Genomic DNA, 24,129 nt, shown 5'->3' on the forward strand with positions numbered 1-24,129 from the left:
ACTTGAAGAGAAAAAGAAAAAGAAATTAAATGACAGACAGGGGAGGCAGATATGGAAAGCCATTCACAAGTGAAGTAATCACTTCTTTCATTTAAGCAGAATACAGCTATCTTTTATATTGTTATTGGTAAAGTCCTCTCAGAAACTGGAAATTAAAGTTTTTTTAATCTCCTCATTTTCTCCCTTTCCCATTTGCCGTACATTTCTGTTTTCCTGTGTTTCTCACAGAACCGAAATTAACTTAGCTCATTTTGTTCCTTCCTTTCACAGACATTAACAGTGCTGGATAATGAAGAGAGAAGCAGCATTGTTAATTAACAGCAGCCACTGCACTGAGTCTGGGCTGATGTTACTTGCACATGCAAGAAGAGGCGCAGCGCCATCAGCGGGAGATGAGCGCGCGAGAAAAGAGCCAGCACAGAGTTTCACTGCCTTCCTTGATCTCAGAGTAGAGATGAAGTGCTTCAGGCTTTATCAATGGGCAGAATCCCCATCCAAATATATTATTTAAGCCTTTCTTCAGTGGTTCTGCACTATTTATTTTTAAGYATTATGGGATTCCGTATCAAAAATGATTATTTTCAGTCAGGATATGACACATTTTGGGCAGTCTATTCTGTTTTTCTACAGAAACCTGAAATGCTTATGAAACGATGACTGAGACTATCTCCTTATGCTTTAACTGCCATTGGGGAGATCTACTGGAAAGGACATTCCTTCTCTTCCTCTGCAAGGGGGTCCCCGGCAAGGACCAGCATCCATGGCTAAGTGGATAGCAAGCTGTGAAGCAGCTATCGCAGCCTGATTTCACATCAGTTCGCCCTGTTTTCCTCTCCATCACGTTACTCGTGTCCTGAGGGGCTGCAGGAGGCAATCCCAGCCATCAGCAGCAGCTCCTTGGCAATAGGGTTATGTTGTAGGACAAGTAGTGGAAAGGAGGCAAGAAGTGTCACTAGGCATGTCCTTGTTTCCTTCTGTCCTTGCAATTGCTGGGGGGTCAGCCGAGACCATGGGAATCCCACTATGGGGGCAAGAATCCATAAATGCTCATGGGATAGGAGAAAGTTTCATTTTACTACATGTGTGAATAGAACCTACAGGAGAAATGGAAGCCACAGGCCCAAGAGGGAAATGTGGACTTTCCCCTAAGCACGAGCTTACTGAAATCCAACTACCTTTCATTCTTCATTTAAAATACTCATTTGTCACATTTAGACTATGCCCTAGAGCTTCCTAGCAGGCAAATCCCAAACTCACTGGGTGCTTAAAAAAAAACACAAGAGCTTTGTTCCTTCAGAAGGGAGGACGACCAGACTGCCCCGGGCTTAGCTCCCCCTGCCCTGACCACTGTTATCTGGACTCATAGTTACCAGCTGGGTTGGCAGAGGTCAACTGCAGCAAGTGATAATCCTGTTGGCAGGACTGGTCTTTACTCATGGAATAGCTGTAACCTTGTTTTGGGGGACTGGGGCTGTCTTGGTTCTAGGCTTAAATACCATCATCTCATCTGTATAGTCCCAGTCAGCACAAGCAATGGGATTAGGCTGAGGTTGCCCTCCATGTGTTCATGGGCTAAATCAGTATCCTCCAGTCTTTGCAAGCTACCCTCCATTCACAGAACAAAATTACCAACAGAGACACCACGCAAGAAAAGGGTCCAATTTTCAATTTCAGCTCTGTCAAAAGTCTCATTCGCTCTCAGAGGCTGAAAACAGAAAATGCCAAGCAAAAGCAGACATTTCGGGAAAGTTTTAATGGAGTTCCTGACTTTGAGACTGACAGTGGCAGAGTTAGCCAGTGTAAGACTTTTAGCTGTCCAAATTCTTGTCTTTTGAGATGTGAGCGAACAGTGAAAATATCTCTAAAAGGTGAATTATGCAGAGTCTGCTGGGAAGAAGAGGCTATTAGGAGAAAGTTGAATCTCATTTTTCAGAGATCTGTAACTCAGCTAGAGAAATGTGCTTTTAACTAATTGATAGGAAAGTGAAAGCCCCATAAAGGTGGTTACACAGGGTTTAATGAAAGGGGTGTTTCTAATCCTCGTGCCACAGCACAGGTGGCTTTCTCTGATGGAACTGAAGCTCACTTTATGCTCTTYCAAAACTCTTTGATCAAATGGCATATTTTAGGCACTCACCCTTAATTAAATTTACATAAGCAGAGAAAGAGAGAAAAGCCAACTTCTTTATCCAACTCCTGCCCTTTCATTTAGCAATCTCCATTTTCCCTGGTGCACTGCATCCCCTCCAGTGTGGAGCTTCCAAGCCATCGGTAACACTAACTGCCTTGCTGAATCATGCTGCTCACTGCTGTTCTCCAAGCCCCTCGCTGCACATCTTGCTGTGCTTTCTGCTCACCRTGCATACCCGGTGCTGTGAGCAGTGACTGCTACAGTCAGTCTGCTCTGCAGCCAGCTCAACCAGGAGCAGCTGCCAAAAACCTCATCGTGCCACTTTGCAGTAATTCCTACTGGAATACGATACTGAGCTCTGTTCTGCGTGCCATCAAAGCCCTCATGCTGATTTATGCTCACCACATGCTGTTTAACAAGTGTCATCTTCACAATACGGTGGAAACGGAGGACCCAGCTTGCAGGGGTGGTATCTGTTATCCTCCTCTGCGTAACCCAAGGCACTGCAGAACAGCACCTGGGCCCAAGGCCCATGGCTGCCCGGAGACTGTTGGCCCCATTCTCACCTGCAACAGGAGAGGCAAGCCTGAGATGATGGCTAGTGAGCACAAAGCAGAAATACAGGCAAAGCCAGGCATGCTTGGGAAAGGGCTGATCCCTCATGAGTCCCTGCAATCCACAAATGTGCCCTTGATACCCCCAAAACACTGCCAGATGAACCCATCCACYTTGCAGTTCTCACCAAGCTATTGAGTTCCACTTGGTTGTACCTTCTTCTATTCCTTCCTCCATCGCTTCTGTCATGGCTTTTGGCCTTTCTTTCCCTGCTCCATCATCCAGCCCAGTCACCAGCTCCCTTCACGCCAGCAGTGCCCAGAGGGGAATTTAGTCACTTTTTGATGAGGACTGAACTGTTTTTTGCTGTGTCGGCATATTTCCAAGGCCGTTGGCTGTGATGGCTGAGCTCAGAGAAGGTCTAATTAGCACTGAGCAAGCAGGAAAATGCTAGTTAGCAGGAAGGYTTGTGCCATGTACCATCATCTGACTTTCTGAGCACGTCTATGTAAATTCRAATAGCAAAGGTCTTAGAAAGCTTCATGGAGTCATGTCTCTGCCTTCCAAGCTACAGCTCTCTCTAGTGCAGGGCTTCTCAGTTTTAATTTGAAATAACAATTATAGATTCTTATTTTTTTTTCGTGGGTTGGAGTTGAAGGCATCATCATGTGTCTTCCATCTCATGAGAAAGTGTGAATCAGATTCCACTTAAAAAAAAAAAAAACCCAAACCTTACTTCTGCTCTTAAATCATGGTAGCAAAACATAGACTTGGGCCTTGTACTATTCCACAGAATTGCCTTAACAAAAATTTGTCCCACCTCGCGTGACCTTTGCTTTATCCCTATTTAATGTTACTTTAAAGCTTAGCCATCTTTCCCTGGGGTCATGCTCCAGAGCAAGTCCTGTGCTGTTTACATCATGCCACAGAAAGACTGTAAGTATCTGAATGACAGAGGTTGTTCTGAAATGAACCTTGGCAGATGTTCTCTGGTAAAACTGAAGCATGAACCTCAACCGTTCAACTGCCTAATGCATCAGGACCCRTCAACTGCTGCTTCCGTTTCGCTTGTGACTATGGTTTGATTTGGTTCATTCACGTGCTCAGAAGTGAATGGACAGGCTGAGCCTCAGATATCAGTGACCCAGGTGTTGGTTTCAAATATTGGGGCAATCCTGCAAGGGCTATCTGGGCCAACTGAATGACTTTGCAGCGACTGATGTATTTAAAGAAATTAGAAGAAAGTGATRCTGTCTGCCAGTGTAAATCCCAGGTAAACTGCTATACTCAAATTCTTTGCAAGTCTGACGATGCACGAAATGCAGCGTGCAGACTCTTGGAACCGTTATACTTCCTCCTCCGGAGGCATTGTGCACATCACCAGAGCGTCACACAACTCACAATTGTAYCAGTCTTAATTCTTTTAACCAATAACTCTAGAAACCAGCATCAGACGGTGATAGTGTAGGTGACACGTCCCTTCCTGAAGCAGTTGGGTTTCTTATCTGACAAAGGTACCTAACGCAGATAGCCACAGCTACTTCCACCCTCCTCCTGCCAAGTCCTCCTGTTCCTCCTCAGGAAAAGACACAAGCATCATCTGGCACCATTGCAGGCACCGTGCAGAAAGATGCAGACTTCTGAGAGGAAGATTCCTCCGATCCTTCTCAGACATCTCCCTTCAGGTAGGATGATAGTACCCACTGCACAGCATTCACTGTGAAGCAAAACTAGGCTGCTGGCTTAGCTCTTGCTGGCAAAGGAGACTAATTCCATCCAAAAGCCTTCCTACAGACCATGATGCTTTTTAGTAGCATTGCAAAGGCAGTACATCTAAAAGGGAGCCTCACTTCTTGTCCTCCTGCCCACCAGCATCAGGGCAAGCTAGGCAGTGAGATGGTTTTAGACAGTGCCACTGTTCAGACAATTTCAGATTGTTAAAGCGAAAAGGGTCTACAGAAGCCCGTGAGCTGAAAGTCTTATCATAGCACCTTGACATCTTCTCRTGGCCTAGGCTGCTCTGTGGTGATCATGGGCTAAAAGCCCAAAGAGCTGTTCCGTTAGACAGCTCTCTTCCAAGACGCAGGCTCACGCAYGGCTGCGGTAGATGTTGTTTCCCACAATGTTTCCCATCCACGCTGTGCTCGTTTATTCTTTTTCGTTACCCACCAGATTTCCAGAACAACCTGTCCGCACAGCTGCCGTTTCCCATCCCCTCCGACTTCCGCACCACATAAGCTCTCGCCTTCCTTAAAAAACACCTTCGAGCTGGCTCTGGTGCGTACGACCGTCTGTTGGCACACACGGGCTCCTCCGTCCGTCGCGCTCAAGGGCAGAGGAAGGGTTCTGTGACACCCAGACCGCAGGATTATAACCAGTGATGCCCTGAGTCTGAAATGGAGGAAGAACTTCGGAGACAGAGGAGGTGATACGGAGGAGAAAAAGCCRGGCCGATAGTCACGCAAGCACGCAGATGTTTAAATAGCGGGAATATTTTCCTTTTAGGAAGCAAATTTTTATCAAAAATAAACCCTCCAGGCTGGCTGGGGTCAGGACTGGGTGTATTTTGCTGTTGACACAGGAGCGCATCTTCAAGCTACATATTTGAGGCAGTTTCTCCTTACAATAAATGTTTCTGCTGGATTATTGGGTAGGAAAAGACCACATGGATGACCAATAAATGAAAATTCATTTGGTCCGGATGTTGTGTTTTTTCCTGCCRTACTGCCAGCTTCTGTTTAAGTTGATCCACAAGGTTTGTTCACTGCGAGCAGAGGGCTAAAGCCAGGGAGCATTCACCTCCCTGAAGTCCAGGCRGAGAGCAGGGCACATAGGCTGGAGGCTGATGTGATTTCCATGCCAGTTTAATACTGCAGAACTTCACAGCAAGGATTTGGAGTCATGCCCAATTACACGTGATGGTTTTTCATTCCTAACTTCAGCATTCGAAGTGCCAAGCGGTGATCAGCAAATCTGAAGGAGACACATTATCACTCCTCAGAAAATCAGTTTGAAGCTGGCACAGAGCAAATTTGGAAAAAAAWTTTTTTTGAGGGGGGAGGAATTAACAATCCGTTAAAATACAGCTATTCCCAGTTGKTCTTGGAGTTTTCATAAACATGCAGAGACCTAAAGAAAGGAAAATTATAAAGATATTCTAAAGGTAAGCTGACACTGCTTTCTACAGTGCACGATACAGGAACAAGGGACAGTCCATGAAACCTAATTAGAGCTTGTTAAGAAAACAGTATCCTTAAATTGCCTAATTCATCTTGGGCAACTGCTGGCGATTTTGACAAAGACACAAGCCATAATGAACACTTAGCAGTAGCTGAAGGGGAGAAGACGTTTCCCCGGATAAGCACATTCACAGCCAGCTAGGCTGTTTTAAGGGGATATAAACTTTCACCCTYCCCGTAAGCCCAGCTATAAGCGGTGAGGGGTAGAAAGCCTCTGCAGCTCTGAGCAGGTTAGCTATCCCTGRTATGCTAAGAACATTTATTTCCACTCTTATATCTGAAATGAAAGGGCAGCTATTCTTATTTGGGGGGGGGCTGCTAGCAGGTATCTCTCCCATTCATACAATAACAATTTGTTCTCCTAATCATAAGAAAACATTGTTTTTTCCTGCTTTCTGGGCACAGCTGAAAGTCTGTAATAATGACTAGTTTCCTGCATCYTCAACTCAAAAGATGAAAAGCTTCTTCTTTTTTTTTTTCCCTCTCTCTCTTCTTTTTCCTATGCTGGATGCCCAGATCTCACACAAAATTCAATAAAACAACAGAAATACACAACCAGATCCCCAGCCCTGGCTGGGCTGACAGCAGTCCCCCTACGCTCATTAAAACCTGCTGCAGAAAACAGGTCTTTCTGCTGTGGCAGTGCACACAGGAGTCCGGGATTAAATGTCTACAGCCTCAGTGTTTTTTGCCCAAAGAGGAGCAGTATTTTTTTTCTGCCTCCCATCAAGTTTTCCAGATGTTTTAGAAACTATCTAAGAAATGATGTTGCTTCAGTGCCTCAAGGGCTGCAGCTGGGTTAGGCTCCGCTAGGACTGACGTAGAAATAACCGTTATGTCAGGAAGCAACTTAACAAGGARCCTTTATGTAAAAAGTTATTGGAGTCTGTGTATCTGCAGCCCATGATTGCTTTAGTTATTTTGTCCTTATTTACATAGAAAAACAGGGCACCAACCGGTGCAACGGTAAAATTAAAGTGGTGCAATGCCATTATAGATACATTAATTCATACTGCAAAGGTAGAAAAATCACTCCCATCCAAAAAYGTGGCTTTGCAAAGGTGGCTCCTTGCTGGGGCGGGAGTTGAGGGTGCTCCAGCCCCGTCTGAGCCTGGCCCTGCACACCCCGCGTGGCTCGCTGGTGCTAAGCGATGGACCGATGGCACCGGTCAGGTTCAAACGGGCTCCGGTGCTGCAGCCCGTCGCCAAGTGTCGGAGCAGGCTGGCAAGCGCCTTTCTTCTTGGGCGCTCCTGCTTTAACGGCTTCCCACGAGGACTATTAGYTTTTGTGCTGCCTTAGATGAATTGGCAAGCCCCAATGAGCTTTGAACRCAATTTAATAAAGCTCACATTTGGACGATGGAAATGGTTCTTTGGAAGGAAATGAATGAAGCCAGGAGGAGGAAGGAGGGAGACYGGAGAGGTCCATGGCTTGTGAGGCTTAAAAAACTGGATTGGGAATTGTCAGGACTTACAGAGGCTTCAAACACACTTTTGAGATTCTCAAGGGTCTGCAGCCACCCCACAGCAGAGACACAAAGCTGCGGCCCCAGCAGCCCAAGCTACAAGCACTGATGTTTGCCGTGAAGAGCAGCAAAGAGAGCTCCAAAATACATCCCATTAGGACGTACTGATGGGATCCAGCTAATTGCTTAGCTGACCTTCATTGCCTCATTACGCGCATCAAGCTTGCTGGCTACTTCTGCTTCCTCGCTCATCACCACCAGGAGCAGAAGCTGGCTATGCACACACCTGATTTGCATGATTAAGCACCCAAAGGCACTTTGTGAGCCAAATCCCTTGGTTTCATCCTATTATTTATATGCAAAATACACTTGAGTCTACTTTCTTTTTTTCTTTTTCTTTTTCTTTTTTTTTTTTTTTTTTTTGGCTTACAATACAATAAAATACCTACACTTTTTAAAATAAGTGCCAAGGAACAGTTCATCATCATGTTGTGTGTGTGAGTTTTTTTGTTTTTAATGCTACACACATAACTATCTTTGCAGCATATTTTCCCTCCATCTCAAGGACAGGTCCATTCCCAGAGTCCTTCGACTCCTTTCTTCCTTCTGTACAGTCCCTCCCAAATCAAATAAATAATATCTGAGATCAAGTTGAATTTCAAACTAACAAAGCTATTGAATTTTGTCTAACGTTGTATTTCAATACTAATTTGGCTGGAATCCAAAATCATGATCTTAATTTTCCTCCAAATTATTCATATTTACTATTGTCAAAAGATGCAGTTAAGAAAATACTTGCCAAAATGAAAATGGCTTTTAGATAGACCTGAATGTTAGTGTAACAGAAATCATCAAACAGGAGGAAGGAAAAAAAAAAAAAAAAGAGTATAGACTAGGAGCCATATTTTGCAAAGTGTATTTCAGAGGCAGTGAAAGTAACTTTCTTTCCAAAGTCAGCATATGTGCTGGTATCTAATGTTGATGGCTCCTTTTGTTTCTTACTATTTTAAATTAAAGATGCCCTTAGCCTTATTGATCAGAAAACTCATATCTGAACTGAAATTGTGACCTTACTATGAGAAGCAAGTGCTGGATCTACGAATGGAAACCATTTGTAGGGAGTCTGCAGCAAGGATTGCCTAGTTTAACAAACTGTTTGAAAATCCTGGAAAAATTTGTAAAATATTAAGATCCAAATTCAAATCCCATGCACACAGCTCTGAAGGCAGCATGATAGATGTGACCCGGTGGGAGCCAGGAGCCCAGATATCTAAGGAAGATGCGTATAAACACTGAGATGCAAAAGGCACCCTTATTTTTAGCCTGGTTTCCTTAAGATACAGTGCTTGTGTGATTGCTTTGTCTCTCTGTCTGTCCTCACAAATACTTTGGCATAAATAGTTTCAACCAGCTTTACCAGCTAAAAATCAAATTCACAGAATCACAGAAGGGTTGAGGTTGGAAGGGACCTCTGGAGATCATCTAGTCCAACCCCCTTGCTCAAGCAGGGTTGCCTAAAGCACRTTGCYCGAGATTGTGGCCGGACAGCWTTTGAGTATCTCCAAAGATGGAGGCTTCACAACCTCCCTGGGTAACGTGTTCCAGTGCTCAGTCACCTACATGTTTTGTGGAAAAAACACAGCTGAGTAGAGGGAAAAAGGGAGTCTGAAAGCAATGCTTTCCCTGATGCCACAGTGTGAGGGCAGATTGTCCTTCCAGCTGACCAAACAGCCCATGAGCTAGCGAGCCCAGGCACAGCTCAAAGTTAGCTCCAGYACATCGTCCCCTGCCTTGCCCATGGCTGAGAAGCAATAGGCAGAAGTATGAGGAAGATGTGAGAGGGAAATGAGGTTAACGCAAGGGAGTTGGGGACATAAACCCTTTGAGAACCAGATTTTTTTAGTTCTACTGTTCACAGAATAATTTAGTGTATTTATTTGTTTTAGCCTCTGCTTCGGCTCCTTCTGGTCTTTTCCCACAGTTGATGGCTGATCCTGCAGTTCTTCCCCTGAAGATCCTCTCAGTTTGCAGCTAGCTGTGCTGTGAGTGCAGGGCTTGTTCTGGGAGAGGTATTTTCCACATGCTAAGTCACATTGGCTACAATAGGCGAGAAGGGTGGTGGCACGAAGGAATATCTCATTAGGGGAGATCTGCTGCTCCTTGGCTAGAGCTGTGGTTTTCAGCCCATCGTTAAAAAGTCCCTAGAGGTCAYGGATGGATACTTAGAGCTAACTGAGGCAAGAAGCACTGATTTGCTGTTCAAGATTCTCTACTTCTGCTGGAGAAGGCGCTGTTAATTAAGAAACTCAGAAAGCCACCGTTTTTTTCCCCCATGTTTTACAGGCCTCTCCAGGACTGTAGTCCTCAAATTCAGCATAATATGATCATCTTGCCACCATGCCTCTGTTCTCAGCAGTCCTTCTAGCTGGAAGAAGAAATGGGAGAAGACCACTCAGAGAGATCCCTGTTGCTTCAGGGCATCATTACAGTGGACAGAGTGCAAGAGAGAACCATCTTGCCCAGGGGAGGACCTTTTGCTGTGAGATATCCTTACTGACAAAATCTCCAAAGGAAATAGAGCACATCTCATGTGAAGAGAGGCTGAGAGAGCTGGGACTCTTCAGCCTGGAGAAAAGGTGGCTCAGGGTAATCTTATCAACGTCAAACATCTGATAGGAAAACATAAAGAACATGGCACCAAACACCTCTCAGTGGCACTCCATGACAGGATGAGAGGCAATGGGCACCAGCTTAAACACAGAAAGGTCCAGCTGAACATACGAAAAAAATATATATATTTCTCGCTATGAGAGTGGTTGAACATCGAAACAAGTTACCCAGAGAGGTTGTGGAGTCTCCATCCTTGGAGATATTCAAAACCCAGCAGGACATCATCTTGGGCCACCTGGGGAGTTAGAACAGATGATCTCCAAAGGTGCCTTCTAGCCCTAACCATTCTGTTAAACGTGCCACCTGTCAGCCACACAGTTCATGGGCTCCAGAGATTTCCACTCAATGCTTTATGCCATTCCAAATAGCAGCTTGTTTTTCTAGTTATAAATGTCAGCCACAAGTCTGACTGTTACRTGTAACAGTTGCAGGTGGCTGGAACAACAGTTAATTTATTTCAGGGCTGGGTCCTATTTTTCTCCTCCATTAACTTTAAAGAGGGCTCCGCAACCATGAAGTCACTGCAGCCCTTATCTCCTGACACATGAAAGCTGTAGGCTGACTAACTTATTAACACCCTAGATAATGAAAAAACACTTCAAAAGTTTCCCTACTGAAAAAAAAGATATGTAAACAGCATCTGCAGCCATGTGCTCAAGATAATAATTAAGGAGAATTATCTTTGCTATATGTATTGAAACAATGTAATTGAAGTTAAGAAATTATGTGTCCATATTAAAGAGAAGTAGATGATCTTTGCTTAGAAAATTAACATCAAACAGAATAAACTACTTACATGCCTGGAAGAATCTCAGGCTGAATTATTTCCATGGGGGGTTTGCAATTACATTCAGAGAAAAATGAGACCCAGAAGTCCAAATATTATGCACCTGCTTCCGCGCTTTATCCGGAGAACTCAGCGCGGAGCAGCCTCCATCCTCCACAGCCGCGGCGCTCGCCTTCGGCGACGGCTTGCAGCGCCCGCGCTGCGCCGCATCCGTTCTTCACGGGTTTGCGCACAAACATCCTTCCCCCTAAAACGCAGAAAAGCGACCTGTGCAAACGGCAGAGCCTGACCTGGGGGGACGCGAGAGGAAAGGCTGCTCATCGACAGATTGCTCAGGAGCTTAAGGAGTCAAATGTTTTATTGGGAAATCGCCTGGCTTCCCTAATGGCAAATTCAGTAAATAACTCCCACACGCTCTGAAAGCGCCAACGGAGCTATCGATCACTGCTTGCTGCTTGGAGCCAGGCTGGCCTGGCTGATGACAAAATGGCATTRGCGAGTTGAAAGTGTCCAGATGAATGGAAGTTCTTCGGCGGTTAAGCATTCCTGACAAACTTCAAACGTACGCGAAGTTTATCGGCTAGGCGGCAGAATACAGGCAAGCCTCGCGCAGATGTAGGTCTTGGGGTTTGACCCTTTGGTGCTCGATAAAAATCTCTGGCTGAAGGTTTGCCCACAGTTGGGGCATTCACGATGGATTTTTCTCGTGGATTCACTGCCGTCTGATCGAGAAGCCAGCTCGCAGCCTCTCCTTCAGGAGGAGCACCTCGCTCTTGCCCTTCTTTCTCTCCATCTAGCTGCCTCTTTCAGGAGGCTTAAGCTATTGCTCAAATGAGATTAAAATTGGTAACAGATTAGAAAAGGGGATAGGAGAACAAGCAACACACAGAGCATCATCACACAGGCCTTATTTTCTATTGTTAAGAATTATCAACAAATAATAGCGGTGCCTCTTTTTCATTCCTTACTAAGTGCATTACTTACACAGCTCAGCGGGATTTCTGCAACAAGGTTTGGCTAACGCTTCTGCTGCACAACCTGCCTCTTCACCGCACATCCTCAGGTGGGCCGGAGGGCAGCACCAAAGGAAACGGAGGTAGCCACAGGCAAGCAGGAAARCAACCGAACCCTCCTATCCGAAGTCAAAGGAAAAGCGTGGATACAACCTTGGAGGAGTATTTAGAGCCTGGGGGGGTTCGTTGCATAGACAGAAATATTTACCAAGTCCTGAAGAAGAAGGATTAGGAAGGATCTCAAGTAAGATGAACCATGTGCAGTACTGACACGTGTCACTCAACCTACAGATTCCCCAGAAGTTGTCCCATGAAGCTTGTTTTAGTGCTTCAATTAGAGTACTTTCCCTCAGAGATCTCTCCCAGCTCATCTTTGCTGCATATTAAGCYGATTTCTTTTAGAAACGATGCAGAGCTCAGCGCCAGATTTCATATWGGAGGATTCACATTTTTTCTTTTCTAATTAACCATGTTTTCTTGTGATCATTATTTCCCTCTGGACCTTCTCCAATAATTGAYGTATTTCTTGAAATATAGTGCCTCAAATTGGATATAACAGTACACTATCACCACATCAAGTGAAAAAAATCTCATTTCTTTCATGCATCTCTCCTGCTAGTCCTGGATGACATTTACCTTTCTCCCACCCCCCAGGAGCCTTGACTTGCATTAATGGGATCTTCTATAAGCTACTCGCGCTGGCTGTAGTGCTGCTCCACCAGTTACTTCCCCATTTCGTACTTGACCATCTGATTTCTCCTTCCAAGCACAGCACTTCACACTCACCTTTATCAAAGTTCCTCTTGTTGCTTTCAGGTCATTTTTCCTGTGCATTATGGCCATTTTGAATCCTGATAGAGCCCTCAAGTGCCCACAGGCATTCACAAATTGGTGGCAACCACAGATTTCATATGGGCTATTTATTTTACCACTCAATCCATTAATGAAGTTATGGAAAAATAAAAGCTCCACAATAAATTGTACACTAGTCTCACTTGAAATACTTGCTGTGTGACTACGTATCAATAGGTAGTCCAAGCACAGTTTCTCTACTACACTGAACTAATTTTTATTAGAGTATTTTCTTCTTTTGCTTGCAAGAACAGTACAGTGAAAGCAAAGAAAACATTAAATGCATCATCTCTGAATCACCCATCACATCATTTTTTCTCCTTCCCCTCAGCTTTTCACTTAATCATGTGCCATTCCTTCCAATTTTTGTAGTTTCATTTTGATTGTTCCCAAAAGTCCTTGTTATGTCATTTTTCTTTCRCATTGGGAGCTTGCTGCAGTGCCATTAAAAAGCAGCTCTCCAATGTCCCTATCCTATCATCTTCCAGACTGAACCAGGCACCAACACTCACACCCTCCAGAACTGCCCTTTGAGGTCCTTGTTCCATTTCTCTTATCTTCCCTCTTTCTTGACAGCATCAAATACTAATGCTTYCACACAAATTACCTCCCTGTTTTTCACTTTTAACCACTTTTTAGCCTCAATCTAATCTATAATAGCTGACTCTTTAGAATAACACCTTATGTCTTCTCAGAACCAAATTTCATCCTATTAAAAAAAAAATCCATTAACTCTTGGGCAGTTCAAGTCTTCCCACATTGCCTTCTCAACAGATACCCAAGTAGGGAATATCTCCCACTTCCACTAGACTTTGTGTTTGCCTTTGTCTCTTAGTTGCCTAAAAGCCCCATCTGGCTGCTTTKTCAGATTCGTCTACGCTGGATATCCATTAGGGCATGGCTTCGGCTTTTCCCACTCATCTTCACCCAGAGACATCCAGCTTCCCAAGCTTTGGACATAGGGACGCTCTTAATATCCGGTGTCAAGTGTCCCRTTTTACTCCCTCCGGTCCTTCCTGACTACACTACGGATTCCTTTGTCCCAGTCCTGCAGTTTTTCTCACCAAGTCTCTGCAGCACCCATCAGCCACAGTTTTGGCATATACTGACATCAAGTTCCTCCTGTATGTTGCTCGTACTCCCCACCACAGTGTATACACATTTTAGCTTAACATATTGCTTCCTTCTCTCTGCTGTCTCTTAGAGTCCCAACTCCAATAACTAACTTCATTTACATATATAAAATGTGTCATTCTGTCAGGCTAGAGAGTCTTATCCCAGAATTTTGGCCAGAAACCAGAACCCGGACTTGGGGATAAAAAATCCCACATTTGGTGATCCTGGTTGATATATGACACAAACCAAAGTTTAAGTACTTCTCTACTACTTGGATTTGAGCCCTGAAAACTAAGGGCCAACTGTTTTCTGTCTCTTGGCCTGAAATACTGCCTTAGGAGTCAGAAATTCCTCCTGAAAGGAATTTAGTTGTAACAAGGACGGTCCCATGAAAAAAGGTTTCGAGAAGTCAGCATTTTTGGCCAATCAACCTCTCCCCACAACCTACCAAAATACACTSTGGGAAATGGCTGTCCAGAAGCCTCTTGGGCAGCCAGAACACACTGAGTTCCCAGTGGGTACGTTACCACAGCAGTTAGCACACAGCTGYAGGAAGTCCCCCAAACCCCAGACTTTCTGCTGTGTGTCTTTTTTAAAAAATAAAAATAAAAAWTTGTAATCACACATTTTTGCTTAAGGACTCTGTACCTTTGAGAAAGCTCCAGGTCTGCACAAAATAGGTGAGTTTTGGTGACAAGTCCTACTTTAATCGTATAGTTTTTCAGGGTGACCAYGGGTTGAAGGAGATTTTCTCCTCTGCTGGAGGAAATAAAATTCAAACAGCAATAAAGATTTTGTAAACTGAACATCCAGTTAAGGTTTTGTTATTAAAAGAGCTGGATTTATTAAGCCTCTAAATATCAGCATTAGTAGGGACCCATCATGAATCAGAAGCACCATGGTCTGACCYGCTGTTATACCTAATGGTCCATCTTAACTAGATATATGTATTTCAGCCCAATGTAATTTCCCAAAGTGATAGATTTGCTATCTAAACACAACCTGGACTGCATAACCTGGACTGGTTAAGACTATTTACCAGCTGGCAGGCTGATTCACCTATTACATTCACTGTCAAATATCCTATGGTCTTCTCCAGCTACCAGACATTTCAGAAGTGGAGCAGTATATGAAGACTCAGTTAACTCAGATGTGCACAAAGGTACCGGGAACTATTTTTACCCAGGATATGCCATGTTCTATTACCCATCTCCATGCTACCACTGATGCCAACCAACTCTGACCACTTTTGGAAACCTCGCACSAGGTAATGTCTCATGAAGGCCTCTAACTGTGACCACTTGCTCTAATGGTCTGTATTGCTTAAACGAGCGTCTGAACCGTGTCTCGCGGGGTACCTTTCTTCTGCCAAGCACTGCGCGCATCCTGGGCTCCAGCTGTGTGCGAGCATAAAAGAATGACAGCAATATATGGAACTGCTAGCTAAGAATGTCAGACACAGTTACAAAGACTTTACAAAACATAAAATGCGACCAATATCCAAGAAGAGACACACAGAGGTGGGGAAAAGTTCTTCCCCCATTTTTAGGTTTCTTTTCAGCTATTATAGACTCAGGAAAATAAAATCAAAAAATCTCTTCTTACGAGTGGATACAAATGGACATGTAGAGAGGTGATTTCTTTAAATTCAGATCAGAATTATCCATGTTGCTTCTTATTCTAATCTTAACATTCACCCAAATACTAGATTGCGGGTCAGGAAAATGAAGACAACGCTGGGAAAAAAAGAAGAGTCAAAAGGAGCACAAATGCAAGAGGCAGCCTGGCACCAGATAGGCAGGAGCATTAATCTGAATCCTCAGCTAAGCCAGTGCACATTAATAACCACTACTTAGGGAGCTGATGGAATAGCTATCACCGCTACCCATCTGGGAGATTAAATATCACAACCATTGGCTGAGAAATAACGAGGAATTTTCTTTGGCACTCTCAGCAGAGCTGCAATTCAAGAAGCAAGTTTGGCTACACTTTAGCCATCCGACATAGCCAGACTTTGTAAGAAGCTGCAGTCTGGCAAGCATATGATCTGTACAAAGAGTCTGTGCACGCCTCCTCCCTCTAAAACTTCTCACATTTACTACCTAGGTGAAGTTAGAAATACCTTTATATAATGTTCTAAGCACACAGCTAAGAATATACAGTACATAATCCTTACTCGGTGAACGGTGATCGTATCACTGAATCACATGAACAAGGGCCTGAAGAGCTGGACTCTTCTTTTTCCAAATCTCTGCATGATGGCTACAGATAGAAAAYAATTTTATTATGACCTGGAATGAACTAAAGCAGTATCAGATACTGTTCAAACTGCTCCAATACATTTTTTTATGTAGCAACGCCGGTTTCTTCACCTCCCCAAGAGGAATATGTCTGTTAATTATCCTTACAGCCTAAAAGGTCATACGTGATGAGAATTCTTTTATAAGAGGGATCTTTAATCTAGCGGACAAAGAATTCAAGATCTGGTAATCAGAAGCTGGAAAAAGCAGCAGACTAAATGTAAAGTATATATTTAAACTGAGAGGATCTGACAGTTTATGGAATCTGATTATGTAGCACGTAATCTATAGTTTTATAGTGGAGACTCTTTCTGTGTCAGGCCCTGACACATGGGGCTGGTCTTTTTGCTCTGCTACCTTTTATGGTTCTTTATTGAGATTAAGCCCAAAGGAAGTGGCATAAGTTCCTGCAGCCCTGAAATAAAGTTAGTTATCAGTATTTGGCTGCTTAGCTCATCAGTGCATTAATTCAGATTGATCATCTGTCACACAGGGGAAAATAACTAAACTTTTGAATTCACTCATTACTAGCACACGAATAAAAAAAAGAGAGAAGTCTTCCAGTGTGCAAGGCAGCTGTCACGTCTGATGAGGGACAGATAAGCAGGCTGTGCCAGGGGTCACTGGGTAGGAACAACATGGAGTGTTATTTTAGTGGTCTTTAACTAGAGGATAAGCATAGGCTGGCCACAAACAGAACCATTTAGAGAGCCACATGCAAAGCCAGCGTCCAGTTTCACTGTGATTTGTTCCAGAAGAGATGAACTATAAATGCAGAGCGCTCACAAAAGACCAGAAATCCTGGAAACATAGTAAAGCTGCCAGCAAGTCTAAGAGTTTTGCACTGACTATGGGCAGTTCATCTGGGAATGCGATTTTCAGAAGGAATAGTAAAGTCAAGAAATAAAAGACAGCTAAAAGTGCAGCCTACTCAGCTAGAGAGAAACTGAAGATTGCAGAGGGTCCCATCAAACCAGTCCCAACACCATATTTGGTTGGGTAAGTATCCATCACAGGAAGCTAAGATACGGGGTAACTTATGTTCTGAGTTAATATTAGTCTACTTTGTGTACAAAAAGTTATTGAGAAGGAGATGTCATTGCTTCAAAAGAAATCTTAGGGGGAAAAAAAAAACAAATTTTTCCACGCTTTCAGACTCCATAAGTAGGAATCTGTYATTCCTTCATTTCAAGGACCGTAAACAATAAAAGATATTTGGAAATTGCATATAGTAGAACAGGATTCATAATCTGCATACTCTTCAACCATAGTGTTCATTCAAAACTGAAGCTACATAAAGACAGTAAGAAAAGACTTAACATCTAAGTACAGATTGCAGCTTGAGTGCCATATCATCTTGCAAGCAAAAGCAAGGTAAAAAAAACGACAAACTACTTCATATATAGAAAGTATCACAAAACTGGTTGAAATAGGAGCTAATTTCCAGGGGTTATAAGCATCTCCGACTTCTATTTCAGCTAGAATTTTGTACCTTGTTAACAAATTACTGATGGCCAGGCAAACTCATATATCCAAAAGTTCATTAGTTCTTAGCCTGAAACGATTTGCCGCTCAAAAAAATAACAGCAGCGAGTAACAAAGTAAAAGAGCTTCTATTTCCACAAATTCTAATCAAGCTTCCTTTTATACACAGAACATGAAATGCCAAATAAATCCAGAACTTTAAGAGCTGAAAGTATAATCACTTTCCTAAGGAACTTCAAGAGATTTGATAGAAAAGAAACAGGATTTGAGTCCACATATAAAGTTACAGGTTTATGTCAGGATCAACTGTTTATATTAAATCCACAGCTGATTACTGATACTTAACCATGTTTACAAAAAAAGAAAAAAAAATAGTTTCAAGAAATTTGTATTATCCCAGAATGAAATCTAATGCTTTAAAAAGTTCATAGCTTTATCTGCAGTGTGAAAATACTACTTTATTTGAAATACATTCAGAATTTTAACAAATTCCTAAAATGCAAGACTTTTTAAATCTACATAGCCTACTATATCTGTTCTCTGAAATGAAGTATTAACCTTCAGAATAAAGAAAAAAAATCCCTTCTCCACTTTTTACAAAAAGAAAGGACAAGTGCTCCCTAAACTTAGAAGTCAGTTTATAATTTTAAAAAGTTTACTACAGAAAAAGTGCACATTCCTTTGTTTCCTTGCAACTATGCTATATCTTAAGCAAAATTGTGTCTAAATATAAAGAATACTTGATGTTTTAATGCACAAGAGTTCAGTATTGTAATATTTATCAGTGAAGAGGCTTACTATTTCACTGGCAACATTTTTTACAACATTGAGATGAGAAGTCAGTCAATTCAGCTGCTCTCAAATTGTTGCTTGCCTGCACCACAGCACATTTGCGCCCAACCTGGAATCCAATGAGGGCTCACCCTGACCCTTCATGTTTCCATGAAAAAGTTTTTCTATACTCTTATATAAGCCAACACAAAACATAAGCAGCTCTTCAGGCCTTTCATTAAATAGAAAAAGCAGATTTTCTTTAAATTGATAGTTTAATAGTTATGCTAAACACAGTTTTTGCCACATTTCTTGCTTGCAATGCAATGTAACACTTCTTGATTGCTCAGTCATCATCTTGCTGACTTCTTTTCTGTCAAGGAAACAGAAGAGTTCATAATGTTAGGACAGTCATCAGAATAAATGCAGTAATAAGTCACTACAAGTATTTTCCAGGTATGTTGGAAATTAGACAGTGACTATATTTCAAAACCATTTTTTAACAATAAGTGATAAGTGTTTCTAGCAAACAAAATGCAGCAACATCAAATTTCTCTCTCCCTGCACGTTCCCCCCCTAAAATGTATGGTACTTTATTTACAGTAAAGAACAACATTAGCCCTGTATGTTAACCAATAAAAAAATCAGAAAACATGATGCAGAACTCTGYGGTCTATATGAAGGCAACCCAATCTCCAATTCCTCAGCTTATGAAGAAAGATGTCATGGAAAACTATAATCAAAGGTACAAAGAAATTCCTTTCATCTGACCAACCCCCCCCCCAACAAAACCAGCAACAACAAAACCCACCATATTGTTAAGAGTTTTTTCTGATACAATTCTCTTCTAGTTTTCAAAAAAGTTCTTAAAAGCATTGGCTTTCAACCAATTGAGAACTATATTTCCACTTAGTCTCTATTTGCATTTATATTTAAATAAGAAAGAAAAGAGTCAGGTTCTCCAGTCGTGTTTGTCAAGCTACATTCATTGCTTCCCCTAAAGATAAAATTAAACGAGGTGAGACCAGCATGACAGCTTGCTCTTCATCACTAAAAGAAAAAAATATATAAATCAGCCCAACAATGTTCCGTATTAGGGCTCCATGCATTACGTTTTCTATGTTAATTACAAAAGCACAATTTCAGGCACATCAATGTTCCCATTTCACAGAGATGGAAGGTCAGAAATTTTTACACTATGTCTTACCAGTTTAAGAAAGTCAATTAATTTGTGAACATCCTCTCCTGTGGAAAGGTCCACAAAATCTTTCGGCAGTCGGTAACTCAGGTATGGGCTAGGCTGGACAGTAACTTTGCTGTTYGTACAACGGAAAACTGGATAGTCCTTTGGGAAAGATATTGGATAATACAGAAACAAATAATGTATGTGAATAAAATTTGTAATTTTTTTAAACTCCTCAGTGAGATTGTCCCAGTTACCTTGCCAATAARTATATTAGGATTTACTCAATTAACKTTGCACCCTACCAATTTTAAGTTTTCTTATTATAAACTCTGCACGCTTACGAGCAAAAGTTAGTGTTAAAAATCACTATGTGAAGGCATTCCTTTCCTCACTTCAAAGTTCCTAGAATGTAGTAATTATTTTTCATACTATTAATATATATACATTTGTAATAGAATCATAGAATCAGTAAGGTTGGCAGGGACCTCTGGAGATCATCTGGTCCAACCTCCCTGCTCAGCAGGGTCACCTAGAGCATCTTAGAGAGGGTTGCATCCAGGCGGGCCTTGAAGATCTCCAGAGAAGGAGACTCCACAACCTCTCTGCGCAACCCGTGCCAGTGCTCCGTCACTCTCACAGGGAAGAAATTCCCCCTCACGGTCAGGCGGAACTTCCTGTGCTTCAATTTCCGCCCATTGCCTCTTGTCCTGTCACACAGGACAACTGAAAAGAGTTTGGCCCTGTCCCCTTGACACTCTCCCTTCAGGTTCTTGTACACATTGATCAGATCCCCCCTCAGGCTTCTCTCCCCCAGGCTGAAGACACCCAGCTCTTGCAGACATTCCTCGTAGGGCAGATGCTCCAGCCCTCTGATCATCTTCGCAGCCCTAYGCTGGACTCTCTCCAGTCCATGTCTCTCTTGTAGTGGGGAGCCCAGAACTGGATGCAGTACTCGAGATGAGGCCTCCCCAGGGCTGAGGAGAGGGGCAGGATCACCTCCCTCGACCTGCTGGCAACACTCTTCCCAATGCACCCCAGGAGACCATTGGCCTTCTTGGCCACAAGGGCACATTGCTGGCTCATGRTCAACTTGTCATCCACCAGCACTCCAAGGTCCTTGTCTGCAGAGCTGCTCTCCAGCAGGTCAGCCCCCACCTTGTACTGGTGCCTAGGGTTAGTTTTCCCTAGGAGCAGGACTCTGTACTTGCCCCTGTTGAACCTCAGGAGGTTCCTCTCCGCCCAGCTCTCCAGCCTGTCCAGGTCTCTCTGAATGGCAGCACAGCCYTCAGGTGTGTCAGCCACTCCTCCCAGCTTGGTATCATCAGCAAACKTGCTGAGGAGGCACTCTGTCCCCTCRTCCAGGTCATTGATGAAGAAGTTGAACAGGATGGGACCCAGTACTGAGCCCTGGGGAACTCCACTAGCCACAGGCCTCCAACTAGACTCCGCGCCACTGATGATGACCCTCTGAGCTCTGCCCTTCAGCCAGTTCTCAATCCACCTCACTGTCCACTCACCTAGCCCACAAATATAATATAATAGTGCCATAATAACAGAGCCATTGGGAACTTAGGGCAATAGCACCTATCTAAGCATGTGGATACAGAGAATCTTATGACAAAGTCAAATGCWTTACCAAGCCTGTCTTCATCTTACTTTACAGATCTTATTTCCATGACTTTGCAATAGATTCYGTGGTTGGCTATAAGCTGAAGCATGAAGATAAGCCATTCCACTTTTCATCTGGAGTTACATGAGACAGGCTTGGTAAAGCATTTGACCCAAAGAAATCCTCAAAACAGAATTTGGTGACTAGCATTCCCACGGATGGCTCAAGAATTAGTACTGTGTTTTAACAAAGGAGACATAACTTATCAGAAAGGCCCACAGAAGGGATCTTCATGCAGCAAGAGCCACAGCATGAAACTAAGAAATAATAGCATGAATAGTGACCAGCACAATACAGTTTATGTCCTCCTGAACGTGTCACAAAAATGGTGAAGAAAGAACGAGCTCAGATGTTAAAATAAGCTCAGGAAAGTATGCCATTTCAGTCACTCTTAATGCAATTTAGCAGCTAGAAACTAAAAAAGAGTCCGTGCTATCTGACTAGCCATCTCTCCTCAGACATCTAACACGTGTTTCACAAGAAGAGTGAGCAACATGCTACTTTAAATCTTCTATCCAGTCATCCAAGTAGCCATGGTTAGATCTGAAGACTTGAGTCACAGCCATGCAATGAGGAAAAAGCTGTTACTAGTAAATGGAGACTCTTCTTCCCCCCCCCCCTTTTAACAGGGAGCTGTGTTTTACAGAGGCAATGCAGCTTGGCAACTGGCAATGCAGGGATAGGACAGCCCTACTCTGCAAGACCAGGAGTTCAACCAAAGGACAAGTCTTCCCTGAGGATACTTGGTATGAGGAAGACACAGAAGTTCAGCTGCTTTTTGCCTCCCACCAAACAAATCTGGAGCTAGGGGAGATTAAATGACAGGTATTAGGAACAAAGAACTTTAAATRAATAAATAAAACATAATGGATTTTTAAGAGATAAAAATCAAAATGTAGTAAAATCCAAGAAATTTAAGATGCATCAAGACTAGGTAAGAATCAAGTTTCAGGGTACCTTCTTGGTAGTGTGGTCAAAGTTGTCAGAAAGACTTGTGCTGTTTGAGCTACAAATTCCCTTGTACATATCTAAAACTAACGTGTAATGATACTAGTAGTGATACTTACTGAAATTGAGAACTGTTTAAACGGATACTTCCAAAGAGTTTACATTTCCAGAGTTTGGGGTATCCCTTTACTTCAATGGGATCTGAATTACAATTTTATTTTAACAAAGAAGGACCAGTGGCCAGATTGCCTCTTGCATTCATTAGTCAGTCCCCTTTCACAGCAGGACCATACCTGTTCTGTAGCTTCCCCTTCACTCTGGTCTCCTTTCAAGTTTTTCCCAGAGATCAGTTCTTCCCACGTAAACAGCAGAGAGTCTGTTACTTCACCAAAGGGGTTAAAATCTATTAACCAAATCCTACCCTGCAATATAACAATGAAGGAATTAAAACAAACCAGAGAATTTGAAATACAACCAGAAAATCCAAACACACATACAGTCACCTTGCTGCTTAGTCTTAAAGATAGAAAGCGTTTAGTCTTTAAAGAAAAAAAAATAAAAAAGACAAAAAAACCCCTCCATCTGTTCTTATGCACTTTAGAATATTCTAATACCCTTTATATTAAACATGTTACCCATAATAAGCCAAAGATTGATGTGTTTTAAAACTTTTTTTTTTTCTGAACAGAAGATCAGAGAGAGCTCAAACTCAATTCCTTTCTATGCGAGGTGCTTTCAGATGACTCTACGGAAGTTCTGCCAGATCTGCATGGTTTTCTAAGATCCCCAGATAGCATGAACAAAGGGAGGGGGGAAATGTAAACAGGGATTTCATCTTGGGTCAAAAGCTATCTCAGCACCGCTGCCCATTCAGCAGCCTCCAGGATTGCTGTTCTTGGTCTCAGAAGGGACTGTCTTTAAAGAACACAGAACAAAGTCTGTAAAATGCTAGTGGAGATCACGCAAGATGAAAGGTGTTGCACTGATACAGATAAAGAAAGAAAGAATAACTTAAAGCTATTTTTAATATAACCATTACTAGTAGTTCAGACTAGTTTCTCCTGCCTTGTCTTTACTACATTCAYGCTCCAAACAGTCCTGGTAGTATAGACAACACAGCATGCCTATTTTGTAACTCAAAAATGACAACAGAGATTAATACGACTTCAGTCAAGGTAACAGAGGTGTCTCTAGAGGAGCAAGAAACAGTTTGCATTCTCTGAGCCATCTCAAGCTACAATCCCCAACACTAGGCCACCTTTTCTTACCCAAGAAAGTATCACCCATTTTAATATAGAACAAAAGTATTATAATTACTTATAATGAAACATGAATACAACTGGCAGTAAGCATTTGAAAAACAGATACAGAATCCGATTTTGTCCAGATGCAATCAAATATGAGGAGAAAAGGGTTTCTGTAATATAAAAGGGATTGAAGGGTTCTTCTGAATTCATGAACAGTCAGTCAGAACCAGAAACCAAACCTGAAGGCTGTATAGCTACTAAAAACTCACTTTGCCTTCTCTTTCCCTCATTCCTGATGGATCTTCTTTCTTTAGAGCTCCTTCCTATCTTGATACAACCTGCAAATGTGTGTAATGATTTGCACTACAACCATCTGTTTTCTGGCTGATGAAGATCCCTTTGAAGCCTTCAGCCACAGTAATACGGAGACTTCCTCTCCCACCCACATGGCCTAGCCCACCCCGACAGGCACTACAGTGGAAACCCATACAGTAGCACAGAACAGAAATGCTGGGGCTAGGAGCTAAAAGCAGCCTGTTACAATCTACGCTGACTTAACAAAGCAGGTGGGGGGAGTCCCAATGCAGATGAAACAAGTGACATGACTTATGAACTGGATGTGGGCCAACACAACGGCTTGCAGCCGTGTGGTTGCGCACAGACTTTCTCGGGTCTTGCTCAGTGTAGATCAATG

The 24,129-nt window shown here is 42.8% G+C and overlaps 2 protein-coding genes across 3 annotated transcripts in view; one reads left to right on the plus strand and one right to left on the minus strand.

The window, feature by feature from the left end:
* The window catches only part of UPF2 (UPF2 regulator of nonsense mediated mRNA decay), a 192,893-nt gene that overhangs the window by 7,285 nt on the left and 161,479 nt on the right, over positions 1-24,129 (plus strand). The gene's annotated exons all lie outside the window — the stretch shown is intronic.
* The window catches only part of CDC123 (cell division cycle 123), a 39,475-nt gene continuing 33,987 nt past the window's right edge, over positions 18,642-24,129 (minus strand). The window contains exons 12-14 of the mRNA XM_085325805.1: positions 22,482-22,610; positions 19,593-19,730; positions 18,642-18,758 (exon numbers count right to left, since the gene is read on the minus strand). Of these exons, the coding sequence (XP_085181931.1) occupies positions 18,732-18,758; positions 19,593-19,730; positions 22,482-22,610 (294 nt within the window). The 3' untranslated portion in view covers positions 18,642-18,731. The remainder of the gene's footprint in view (positions 18,759-19,592; positions 19,731-22,481; positions 22,611-24,129) is intronic.

This window comes from Rhea americana, unplaced genomic scaffold (assembly GCF_003343005.1).
Source record: "Rhea americana isolate MKP2758 unplaced genomic scaffold, rheAme1 scaffold_1, whole genome shotgun sequence".
Classification (NCBI taxonomy): Eukaryota; Metazoa; Chordata; class Aves; order Rheiformes; family Rheidae; genus Rhea; species Rhea americana.